The sequence below is a fragment of the Catharus ustulatus genome, chromosome 1, assembly GCF_009819885.2.
Source record: "Catharus ustulatus isolate bCatUst1 chromosome 1, bCatUst1.pri.v2, whole genome shotgun sequence".
NCBI lineage: Eukaryota > Metazoa > Chordata > Aves > Passeriformes > Turdidae > Catharus > Catharus ustulatus.
In genome coordinates this window covers 155277688-155290182 of record NC_046221.1, presented here as the reverse complement: position 1 = coordinate 155290182, position 12495 = coordinate 155277688, and the positions used below count along the sequence as shown (strand labels likewise).

At 37.8% G+C, this 12495-nt stretch overlaps 1 protein-coding gene across 1 annotated transcript; it reads left to right on the top strand.

The window, feature by feature from the left end:
- The first annotated feature begins 361 nt into the window (after window positions 1–361).
- On the top strand, window positions 362–12483 carry TMEM71 (transmembrane protein 71). The gene is made up of 9 exons (XM_033082564.2): window positions 362–612; window positions 3693–3750; window positions 4819–5028; window positions 5829–5998; window positions 6506–6685; window positions 7206–7281; window positions 7770–7819; window positions 8008–8081; window positions 10562–12483. The coding sequence occupies exons 1-8, from the start codon at window positions 600–602 to the stop codon at window positions 8064–8066; spliced, it is 816 nt and encodes a 271-aa protein (XP_032938455.1). The 5' UTR covers window positions 362–599; the 3' UTR covers window positions 8067–8081; window positions 10562–12483.
- Window positions 12484–12495: the final 12 nt, after the last annotated feature.

Genomic DNA, 12495 nt, shown 5'->3' with positions numbered 1-12495 from the left:
CTTTTCTCCTTTCAATGGAATTCATATTAACATTGCATGGTATGTATTTGCAATGTGAAACATAGCTCTGAACTCTCACCAAATGCATCTTCTGTAAAATAGTGCTTTTGCAAAATGTATTGTTATTTTTTGGGTTTTTTTGGTAATTGGATCATTTTCTTACATCAAAGCCTGTCAGGCCCACAAGCACTTCAACAAATGGAATGATTTGAAAACTTGAAAACTTTCTGTGCGAGGTAGGAAAGCAAATCTGAAACAAAACTCTGTGTCACTGATGAGAAGAGGTTCAGTCTTTGTTCTCTGTGGTCACTGGAGCGGGTGTTGTTTGTTATTTGTTTCTTCTCTTTGGCAGCAGCCGCAGGAGCGCTCACTGCGCCAATCTTTATCTTCGCTTTGCTCTTCAGAACGAATCTTCTGATGCGAGGCCACTCCACAGGAAGCGTGACCTCACTGGGGCTCTGTGCTGCTGATTGCACGGGCTCTTTTCAAAAGGAAACAGGGGACCTGCTGAGGCTGCCTGTGCCGGAGCAGGGCTCAGCTCTCCCGGGAAGCTGCTCCAGGAGCACCCTCCGCCTGCCGTCCCACGTGTTAATTGTCAAATGGATTTTCCAGGTTTGAAGGATTTTAGACTTATTTATCTCTTAATAGATTTGTCAGCTGAGGAATAGCTAAGCTTTCTGTGCTGTTCTTCAGGAAGTTTTGGGTTTTTTGTGAATGTTTCTACCATTACCTGCAGGGAGAAAAGGCAAAACTGCTCTTCAAAAACAACTGATGTGTGTGAACAAATAAAACTCTCTTTGTAGACACTTGTTTTTGGTAGATACAATAGAATAAAACTGGTTGCCTGGGTTTCAGCTATTTGAATAGTTAGCATTGTATTTTGGTAGGTACTAATGTAAATATTTAGATTGTACACTGAAGGCATCATTGGCTTAAACACTGATTTGATTTTTGGAGGGAAAGGTTGTTAAAACTGACTGGTTTGGACAGTGACTTGTTGTTTGTATTACAACATGAACTTTTATGTGTTTTGAAATCCAAGGGGGGTTGTTGCCTTAAATTTTTATTTGGATTCTTGACATAAAATGTTACCACATTTGCCTCAGATTCACTTTTAGAGTGATTTTATAGAGCTGCTGGCTTTTTCTCATGCCATAATTTAGATGTGCTGTGTTGACGGCTCATTTTGTGGATTACAGATACACTACCACTGCTCCATTGTACAGTGCTGGTTGAGAAACTCTGTTTTGTTATGTCATTACTATAGCTTCTCACGCTATTAACAACCCAGAAATAGGACTGAATATTAAATGAAAACAGAACACTGTGCAGCATTGTCTACAACATGATGTTTCCAAGTTTTCTCCATCATTAATTGAATTATTTTCAAGAAGTCTCTTCATTATGCATGAGCCAAAAATTTTCATGATCGAGGGCAGCAAAAAAATCTGTTGGACTGCCTGTTCTATGGCTGTTCACAGGAACTTGATATTATCATCACTTAAAATAGTTTAAAAGCAAATTACAGCTACTTATGAACTGCTCTTGAAAAGAGGGAAGTGCCTCATCTCCCCAGGAGTGTATCTGCATGTTTATATTGCTCACTTTCTTTTATAAATAGATGAATGTACTCTGTTTTATCTTAAATGTTATTTCTCTGGAGGGTGGCGAATAAACATCCTGCAGAGACACACCTTGCAATGTTATGAGAGAATTCAAATGAGGAACAGAAGGACTGTGGTTTGTTCTGCCACTTGTGATCAGTATGTGTCAACGCTTTGTAGTGAAAGCACTACCCCCCAGGAAAGCTGCCACTTAAAAGTTATTCTTTTTTAGACATTGCTACTTTTTATTATCATAACTGAAAGAATTGTGTGCAATACAGCTGTGCTGGGGGTTTCAGTTGCTGGAATGTTTCACTCTCGATTATTAAAGAGTTGTGATACGTATAACTTCCTGATCCTGACATATATTTCTACATATCCTTTTCTAACAAATTAACCCTAGAATCAATTATTTTTCTGTGAGAATACATTAAAACTAATAATTTGACCTATATTGCTGATACTATTTTACACATCCTAATTTTCAAACAAGACAAAATAAAACATGCTTCCATTTCTTTCTAAACTCTTTTACAGATAATCTATATTCCCTGTTACCCTAGGGTGTATGAAACAGTCCTTTCCAAGATACACGGAATAACATATGTTGCATCAACTCCCAGGAGCAAATAAAGTTGGATATATTTGTCAGAGTTTTAATAAAAATAAATACATTGTGGAGAGGATCTTTTTTGACTGATAAGACTTAGGATTTTGTTGACTTTAGTTAGATTTAGATCTACAAACTGCTTGTTGAGTCCTTCCTGTATTTTCTTCTCGAACTTGAATAAATTTCTTGGTTTTGAATATAAGATATTTTTACACATCTAAGAATCATGATTTTGCCTAAAATCAGAGAAATTATTTCAGGAGGTAACTGTATGCTAAAAATAGCTATAATACATGTCAAACTGTGAAATACACTTTGATCTCACTGTTTGTGCAACTTGCTCTGAGGCATCCTGACTGAGGCTTCTTGATCTCTCTGTATTTTCCCCCAGATTTTTTCCATTTTCTCCTCCTCAAGTTATTTTTTTCAGCCATTGGAGCATAATTCATTCATGGTGAAGTGTTTTTGTTTTTTTTTTTCCCCAAAGGGTAGGAGAAACAGTATGTACAGGACCAGGGTAATAGGACTGAGTTGCAAAAAATACCCTGAAGGTTTTACTTCTCTTCTTTCATCACCTTGCCTGGTCCCAAGGCTGACTCAGCCTTCACACCCAGCCTGTGACTGACAACTGAGTCCCCAAGGAGGATGAAAAGATTACCAAAGTGGAAACCCTGACCTTCATGTCTTTTCTTTTTCTCAGCTCATAACTGAACATAAAAATATAAAATTCTCTTAGCCCTATCTCCTCTCAGAGGTGAAGAATGGGGATTTACTAAAGTGCTGTAAGTCTGAAGCTCTAAAAATCCAGGAGAGACAAGGTAATACAGGGAAAGATTGTATCTTTTATCTTTTCATGTAATAATAGACATAAATTCCCCCTATGGATAGCCCTTGCTCATATTTTGTAAGACTGATTCTGTCAGCTATGGAACATCTAGCAGCACTTTGCCCACTTGAGCCTTGGTAATCCAGACAAATCCTATTTCCTTAGTCTCCTGCCACAATATTACTGTCAAATATTTGTCACTGTAGCAATCCCTGTGCTCCTTGTGCTATGTCTACAATTTTCATCTGAAAAATACAATGTAATGGTAATAGTGGCCTTTCTGTTCTACTGCTGTATCTAGTGCCAGTTCAGGTTCTAGCTTTGGCAAGAAGCAGATTTCTGGTAAAACACCTCAAAATTACTGCAGTTATTGCATTTGTGTCCATATTTATATCTCTAAAGTCTGGTATCTGGGCAGAGTACAAGTATTTGATTTATGTTGGCTCTGATTCTGTGTTGTCCTGGTTGAGATGAGTTTGTTATCAACACCAAGTCCTTCCCTGATTCTTGCATGTGTTTTATCTCCTTTAATTCTTCCCCTATTTTTCTTTTCAGTTTTAACTTTTTTTTTTAATTATCTTTCTGGTATGCACAAGCTATCTGTCAGTGAATATGATAATGACTCCTTCTTATTTCACCTTTGCCTCTGCAGGTTCAACACCGTTTAATGGAAAGCACAGACACAGCCTCTCAAGACATATTTTTCCAAGGTATTAAGGAAAATCACACTTGCTTAATTTTATCTTTGTTTTGGTGTAGGTTTTGTAAAAATCCCTTTTGGGCCACTGAGAACTGTAGTGCTGATAATAATTTAATTACAGCCCTAAATGGAAGTTCAGAAGTACTGCTGTGGATGTTGGGAACAGTGGCTTTGCAATTACAGGGTTTTGGAGTATCTCTCCTCCATCTGCTTTTCCCTACATTGAAATTATGGTATCTCTCTGTGACATGCCATATGGGGTAGTTAAACCTCTTACTGAAACACAGGTCAGACACTGAATCAATCCAGTGTCTTTCTTTCTTTCCATGATGTCACTTCATGGATATTTTGTAACTCATAGGTGTTAAGGGGAAAGGTATAACCATAAATTAAATTTTAGTCAAACCAAGCACAATGTCTACAACTTGTAGATTCTTTCATCTCTGTCATTACTTGCTTATATTTTTAACACCAGAGAGTATATTTTCCTGTGCTGTATTTTATCCCAAAGTCAATTGTGTTTCAGTGCTGGATGGAGCTATCACAATGTGTGGGCTTTATCCTATGTTGTTCCAGCAGCATGGCACTCTAGGATTTGTGAGAGTTAAAAGCCATGTATCCTTAAATCTTCACTAAGTATGGCTGGGTTATAAAAAAGCAAGTAAATCCTGTCTGGCTCAGGGGTACCCAGTTTGTGCCATGTGGAGGAACTCAGAGAAGCCAAATACTGGAATCTCTGATGGCTCCAGGTCAGTGTAGGTCTGGCAGGACTCCTTGGCCAAGAGCACTGCCACAGAAACACGCCAAGCACTTCTGAGCTCAAGCTGGCTCCATGCTTAGAAAATGCTTCCCTGGCATGTGTCTATCCCTGCTGTAATCTGAAGCTCTGGAACGTGTGGTGCTCACGTCAGCTGGCTGAAACCCCCCAGTACAGAGTAAAGCCATTTCATCCACCTATTTTAAATCTATGTCATTACCAGTCCCCATCAGCTGGGAATGTAAATTCATTACTATTAAATAATGGGTTTGCTCTGTTCAGACCTTCTCTAAATTAGAGGCTTTCATTTCTCCTTTTCAGTTGTGCTTGTGCCTTTTTGGACAACGATCCTGCCTACGAGTGCTCCACCAGTCCTCTGACAGGCTCCCTTCCCACATGCCGCCACAGCCCTCGACTGCTTTCTAATGGTTATTATGTTTTGACAGAAGACAGTTTTCTGTCTGATGAAGAGGGCAACATAACACTGACACCATCCCACACAAATGTTACATATAAAGAGAATTTAGTTCGGTAAGTGAACTATGTGCAGATTTTACTCCATCATCTCTGGCCTTATCTAGAGGTGCATCTGGAGGTGTCTTTGTGTCTGTCTACATTTTGCTTGGCATAAGACCAGCATTACTTCTGAATGGGAACATCTCAATTGCTTTAGAGAGTGCAGTGAATTAAATGACCTGATTTTCAGTCACATCTTACTACCCAAAAACTCTTTAGTGCACAGTTGTTGCTATAACTGAAATTGTGTCCAATAAAAGAAAAGGAGAGAGCTATAGTTCATTTTGCCGATGGGGTGTTACTTTGATAAGGACTAAGAAAAAGTATATATAAAAATATCTTTGTCTAAAACACATATACACACATAAATAAATAAAAAGGTCTGGTGTGGAATTCTTACTCAAAAAAAAATCTCTTGATTCAGAAGAACAATTTAGGAAGGTATGTAAAATGTAGTTCAAAAAACTTGGAGTTCAATGGATTCAGACTACCCCAAATAGGATGTAGCAGGTAAAAATCATGGCTAGCATGAGACACTCATAGTCCCTGGTCACAGAGACCAGGAGCTGTGATATCATTTGGTACCAGAGTATCCAGTATCACAACAGCATGGTCATCCCTGCTGTTCATGCATCCCCTGACATACTGTGGTGTGCAGCAGCCATTCCTGGTGACGTGCCCAGGGTCAAGAACAGGGCTGGGAGCAGCACCCAGAACCTGGTTCTTTCATGCCATTCCTGCAAGCTTTAGAGCTCTGTCCCTGCTCAGCAAGAATAATTAGCTCTATTCCTTGGCAACACATCTTTTCTTTCTAGTGTATTCAAGCGAAGGAAGAAAATCCGTCGCTCTCTTGACAGCTTGTTCAATCTCAGTGCCTCCAGCTCATGGCTCAGCTCCACCATTCCCAGCAGGATGGATTTCTCCCATGTAGAGGATCCTTGGCCTGATGGATGCAGTAAACTAGAAGCCAGTCACAGTGACATTGGTAAGCCCTGATCAGGTACCTGGTAATCAAGACACAACATTGCAGTCTGTGTTCAGTGCAAATTGGGAGTCTCTTTCTGGAAGTTTTGCAGGTGTTGTCTGCCAAGGTGTGCAGGTAAAGGATAGAATGAACTACAGAATTCCAAGGGATAAATAGAACTCCTGGCATTATTACTGAGTATGAGTCTGCAAAGACCTCTGTGCCAAAAAGTCATTTTCTGACTGAATTTGAATGCAAAGTCATCACCAGGAATGTTTATTCTGATGTGATTAATACCTGGCACTGCCTGCTTTCACCTGGCTCTTTCAATAACTTCATCTGTTATGCTCTATGCAGTTTTATCTTTATCTGCATATTTTCTCCTGCATTTACTTGAACCTGCCAATTCCCAACCCATAACAATTTGGAATCTCTCCTGTGATTCAGTAATTAATTCCTAAATTCATTAATACAAAGTCTCAGAGCTCTTCTTTTGTGCAATCTCAGTTATACGTGCATTTCTTGTAGGTGATTTAGACTTTTCTTCTGAATGTAATAACCATGTGTCACAAAAGCAAATTCCAGCATCTAATGGAGCATTTCTCACCAAAGATGATGAGTTTCTTCATTTTGAGGAACCATTTTGTGCTTCAAAATCCTGCTCTTCATTTATGATAAATGCAAATGAAGAGAACTGGAACAATGCAGGTATGTTAGGATCTTGTTCTGGCATGCCTCATTTTTGGACTGAAGTGAAAATACATTAAAAATATGGATCTGGCCCCTTGCAGAATAAAATTTATTTACTAAAACATATTTTTAAAATGAATGATTAAAAATAACAAAATCATAAAATCTGTATTTAGTTGATTACTACCCCCTGCTCACATCTTTCGTTCACCCATTTTTCAGAAAAAAAAAAAAAAGAGGAGTGAAGAGGAAAATGGAGGAAAGGGCATGGGAGCAAAAACTGAAACAGGCAATTATGCAGAAAGGCTTGTTTTCTGAGAGCGTGGAGGGCACAGTGTTTCTGTAGTTGTGGGGGGAAAAGAGTCCTGAGAGACACCCAGTGCATGAAAATTAGGTTTCTGCTTTGAATCACTGCAGGCAAGTTCTCTTTAAAAGCAGCTGAAGAGACTGGTCTCACAGGCAGAAGGTAGCCTTTGCAAACACCTCCTGTCATATTTACTTTCAGTAAAACTCATTATTTCCCTGATTTTTATTTTAGAATCCAGGACAGTGCAAAATGTCGTTTCTCAGATGGTTGCACTGATCATGTGTTTAATCATTTCAGTGTGTACAAGGTAATTTTTATTTCTTTTATTTTCTGTTTCTGACATGAGTGCTTGATTCATTTCAATTGGTGAATAAAACTTAAATTAAGGGTCACATTTTCAAAGTTACAGGTATCTTACTGGGAAATACATTTTCACATGATAGTCAATGCAGGAAAATATCTAAGCTATATAGATATGCACAAAAATAAGAAATATGCATGCAGATATGAAAGCTACTTGCCAAGTGTGCTTTGACAAGGGTTTTGGCAGGCTGAGAAGAATCAGAATGGATCCATGTCTTTCTAAATGGGTTTTTCTCTCAGTCTGAATGCTTTCCAGGAGATTATCTTCAATAGTTTATGCAATTTAGTTTCAAATTACAGTTCACCTACCAGAGTTCAGAGGGTTCATCTGCAATAATCCTTCCTCCTCCTCCCACCCAGACTTCACCTCTTTTAACCCAATATGCCTCCCTTGGCTTTTTTTAACCTTTCTGGGTATTGTTATGTTCTCAGATATTTTCTGGGAGGACTGTCTGCTACTTTGTTGCTGATGATTTTAGTTTGTAAGTATAGAATTTCTTTATTTCCAACTTTTTTTTTTTTTTTTTTACTAAGTCACATCTGAGGACCTAATTCTATCCTCGGATGTATATCCATGCATCTTGTTGATCTTAATAAGAGGAGTATATGGACAAATGGGGACAAAATTAACCTTCAATCCATTACAGCATTTTGAATTTTAATTTCACAGTTCTTTTGTCCCAAGATGCTGCTGTGTCATCTTTATTCAGTCTCGATACATTTTTCTGAACAACTGAGCTTTGGGTAAGTGGTTGCAGTGTCATGGGATGAATAGAGGAACTTAGAAAATTTATATTAAAAAGAGGAAGGAGATTCCTGCTGTATGTCAAAAGATAGAAGGTGGGATCTGAAGTTACTGATGGAGTGTTTGGCTTTTCCAGTTATTGATTTGTATTTATAGAAACTTTCTGTTCATTCAAAAACCTGCCTTTAAATAATGTGCAATAAATGTTACAGCAGAAAAGAGAGGTAAACCTAATATGCCATAACATGATACAGACATAGACCAAGCAGTGTAATTTGTGATTCCAGAGGTGCACTTTCAAGCCTTGCACTGAAGTCCACTCCCAGACCTAGTCCTGTCCCACCAGACCAAGCCTTTTTTTTTTAACTGGACAAAACAAAATGAGCTAATTATGATGCGCAGCACATCACCACCTTCCAGGGACTGCAGTATTTATATAATTTGGCCTCTCTAGCCCAATGAACCATTAGCTCTCACACAGACCTTCATGCTGAAAGCAGTATGGATGTGCTGGATTTATAAATTACCATTCGTTCTCCTTTGTTTGCACCACAAAATTCTAAATGTCTAAAATACAAAATGCTTCTAAGACTAAAAATTTGGGCTTCTCTGAATTTTTATGAGGTGAAAGTGAAGCTCAAGAGGATCTTTTTTGTTTCTGAAGCTGTCAAGGGTCAGGAGATCAGTGAATGCCAAGGGCACCAAGACAATCTGGCAGACCTCAGCCTTCGAATTGGATATGTTGGAAGTTAGAAACAGCAAGGAGAACTTGGACAGCCCTAGTGCAATGACACTATCAATGCAATGACAATTATCACTTTTTTAATGGATGATGTATCAGTTTGTTGCTATATCTCTAGTCCCTAAAACTTTGCTTCTACCAAAGTCAGGACCAGTGTGTTGCAAGCACATGCCCCAAAGTGCTTGCTTTCCCTCTTCCTGAATAGCTTAGCCCTGAGTCATAACAGAGCTGTTCTTCACAAGAAAAAAAACACACTGAACTCTGAGAGCCCTTCAGCAGCAGGTACACAGAGAATGCCTCTTCTATGCTCATCACAAGTGAGAAGTTATCTGCTCAAACAAGTAGTCTGCAGCTCAGCCGAATTTGTCAAACAGGACTTACCAATAATATATAATGACTATAAAAAACTGTGACTTAAATCAAGACATACAAAAAATGTATTTTCTTTTTTTTTACCTACAGAAAACATCAAGAAATAAAGAACAATAGGTGAGTGCATGTTTAAGTTTCGAAAGAACTCCATATTTTTCCAAATGAGTTCTATTATGGAACAGGAGTCAAACATACCAAAAAGGTTCTGTGGACTTTTAATTAAAAGAAGGTTTAATTGCAGGACCCTTGCCAATTTTCATTGTAAATTACTACACTTTGATGTCTATAACTCTTTTTTTATTGCATTTGAATGATATATTTTCTTTCTATTGTCTGGCAGCAGTGTCTAAATAGTGTAAGCTGTTAACAATTGCTGTGCTTCAGCCCAGAGAAAACATGTTTTCCAGTCTTGCAGGCAAAACAAGTCTTCCTTTTCCCAAGTGTGAACTGAACAGCAGGACTAGGTGCTGTGCTTCTCTGAGTTGGTCACATTCCACTGAAGCAATGAAGCAGCATCAATATGAATTGGTCCAGAATATCTGAAAAACACTGAGACATTCTTCTATTCCCTATTATTTTTCACTCAAGCCTCCTCCTCACACTCCAGTTTCTGTTTATCAAGCATTTCTAAGCCTTGCTGCAGCTCAAACCCTCAAAACAAGAGCACTGATTTATTTGTACTTGGAGTTGGTCATCCCAGTCCTGGCTCTGCTATTTCCTTTATGTCCTTACTTTGTACAGTTAAAAATGAAAAGAAGGAACCAAGTGGAGCTGTGCCTGGTTTTTTGTGTTCCTTGTAGTGTGGAGAGAACAGCCTTCTTCAGTTTCCTGGTTCAGTGCAGTTCAGCTTCTGAGATCTAAAGGCATCTGCACAGCTGCAGGCACAACCTGGAAAACCTTACTTCCAGCTCCTAGGAGTGTGTTAATCCTGAGAACAAAGCATTTGAGAAAGGAGTTCAGGCATTTGATCACTTTGCCTATGGTGACCAAATGTCCCACCCACAGCATGCCAAGCTAGGGGTGCCACGTATGGCACTTCTTAAAGTCAGTGGAACTGTTTATGTAAGGGCTGAAACAGCAGAGCTTGAAAGCTCACTCTGGTTTTGAAAGCTACTATCAGCATTAACCAAAGCAGGTGCAACAGGATGGAGTAGAGAACTTGGCACTGGTGTGGCAGGACTAAACTAAACACAGATTGACACAGGTTACTGCAAGGCAGGACCTTCCACCACTCAAAAACGCACTTCCACTGTCTCTTGCACTTTGTAAAAACTTAAAAGCAGACTTGTTACTTCTGTGCATTTTGAAATGAGTTCAATAACAGCTTTCATTTTTCCTCCTCCTCCTCAAATTTATTTTCATCAGCTCTTCAGCATTGGACTCCTGGATACCTCCTTAAGGCCACGTTCCTGTGGGAAAAAAAATAACAGATTTGATAGTATTCTTCCTCCAAAACACAAACAATTTTAGCTTTATTTTTCGTCTGGTCAAATATAAGTGAGGCCTTAGTTCTTGGTGACTACCTGAAGTGCTGTGCCTGTAGTATTTTTATCTTGATAATAAAAAGTGTTTTATAATTCCTGTGAAATATTTTTAAAATGAAAATTATGTTATCCTATATTTTGTATAATAATTTCTTGTTACAACATGCTATCAAAGATAATGGATTTGGACAGTGGCTGAGTACATGTGATTACTAAAATAATATTTACAATACTCATCCTCATATTTACTTGTAGTTAATGCACTTGAATAATATTCTAAGTGTTAAGTAATTCCTCTTCTTTATTTGAAGTACAGAGACAACTGAGAGTAAATATCACTATGTAAACCATGTAAATATTTTTTATCTATTTTATGCCTATCATAAAAGGTCCATCCATTACTAAAATCACTTTTAAAATAAAAGGATTATAAAGATCTTTAGTGTTTAAATAATCTCTTGAAATAATAATCTGAAAAGTCAAATCCCATTCTGAGATAAAAGTCTAAGACTGCAATTACCCTGCAGTCATCAAAGCAATTATGGTGCAAACTGGAAGAGTTCACTGTAAGCTCGTTAGTTCACTGGAAACTATAGAAGAAAAATCTGACTGAGATTTTTTTTTAAAATGGCCTATAATAAATTGCTATAATCTGTCTTTTAATAAATACAAACTGCAAATTAGAATTGTTCTGATATGGAGAGAGGGAGCTCCTGGGGCAATTTCTCAATTGGAGTTCAAGCTAAAAAAAAAATGCTCAGGATCTGTTAAGATTTGCCTTCCCTGATATTCATCAATGTTGAATTAACAAAATTCTAGTGAGTTATCAGGCTGGTTGGCTTTGGCAGTTCCCTTCCCTATATTCCAATGGACATAAAAATATGCCTCATCTTTTTTCTCTGAAAAAAGGCACAATCAGGGTTTCTTCCTGTTGGATGAAAAATTGAAGCCCAGGATTTTTCTGATGAAAAACTGAAAAGAATTTTCAACCTAAAAGTGTAAATCCAGACTTTCAGAGGTAATAAGTATTTGCAGCTCCTGTTAACTACAGTATCAAGCCTAGGATAACTGTGGGATATAATTCTCTCACAGCAAAACCACATATTGATTAGTGATTATATGACACATATACCGAGAAAACAACAATAATTTTATGAGGTTTTTTGTCCCTAGTGATTAAATGTTTACTCCCCTTTACTATAGCACCTTTTTTAGAGAAAGAAAAGCAAATAAAAGTGCTGAGATGTGGATTTATAAACCACTTTGTATTTTTTCATATAATATATTGCTTTTTTAATATATATGATCTTTACAATTACAACTTGTCTTATACTCTCTTACTTCAGCTGTGTGCAGCTGAATTTCAGGGTCATTCCTGAGTAAATATCATGTAGTCCTTTACAGGGAGAATGTTCATGTGGAAGATGATAATATTGATGCTATTCCTTAACTTTTGGTGTTCCTGGTCTATGAGCAAGCCTGGTTTGTAGTTATCCTGAAAGCATTACTCATAGAAGCCAAACCATACAGATTAACATCTTTTATTTAAGTTATATGGAATAAACCACACGGTACAGAACACAGGTTATGACCACTTAGTCCAGTTCTGCAAAAACTGCTTTTTGATGTACATTTTTGTGAATTGGCTGCACTGTTTTGTAAACCTCTCTGCATGTTTCTATATACACTGAGCAAAACTGTTACTTCATTTATATTGTTCCTTTTTATTACAGTTTCTCACATTACTTTTTCCCCCCCACCATCTCTGGCATTTCCATATCAGTAAACTTGTTCCTGTTCTCATTTCTTCTTGTA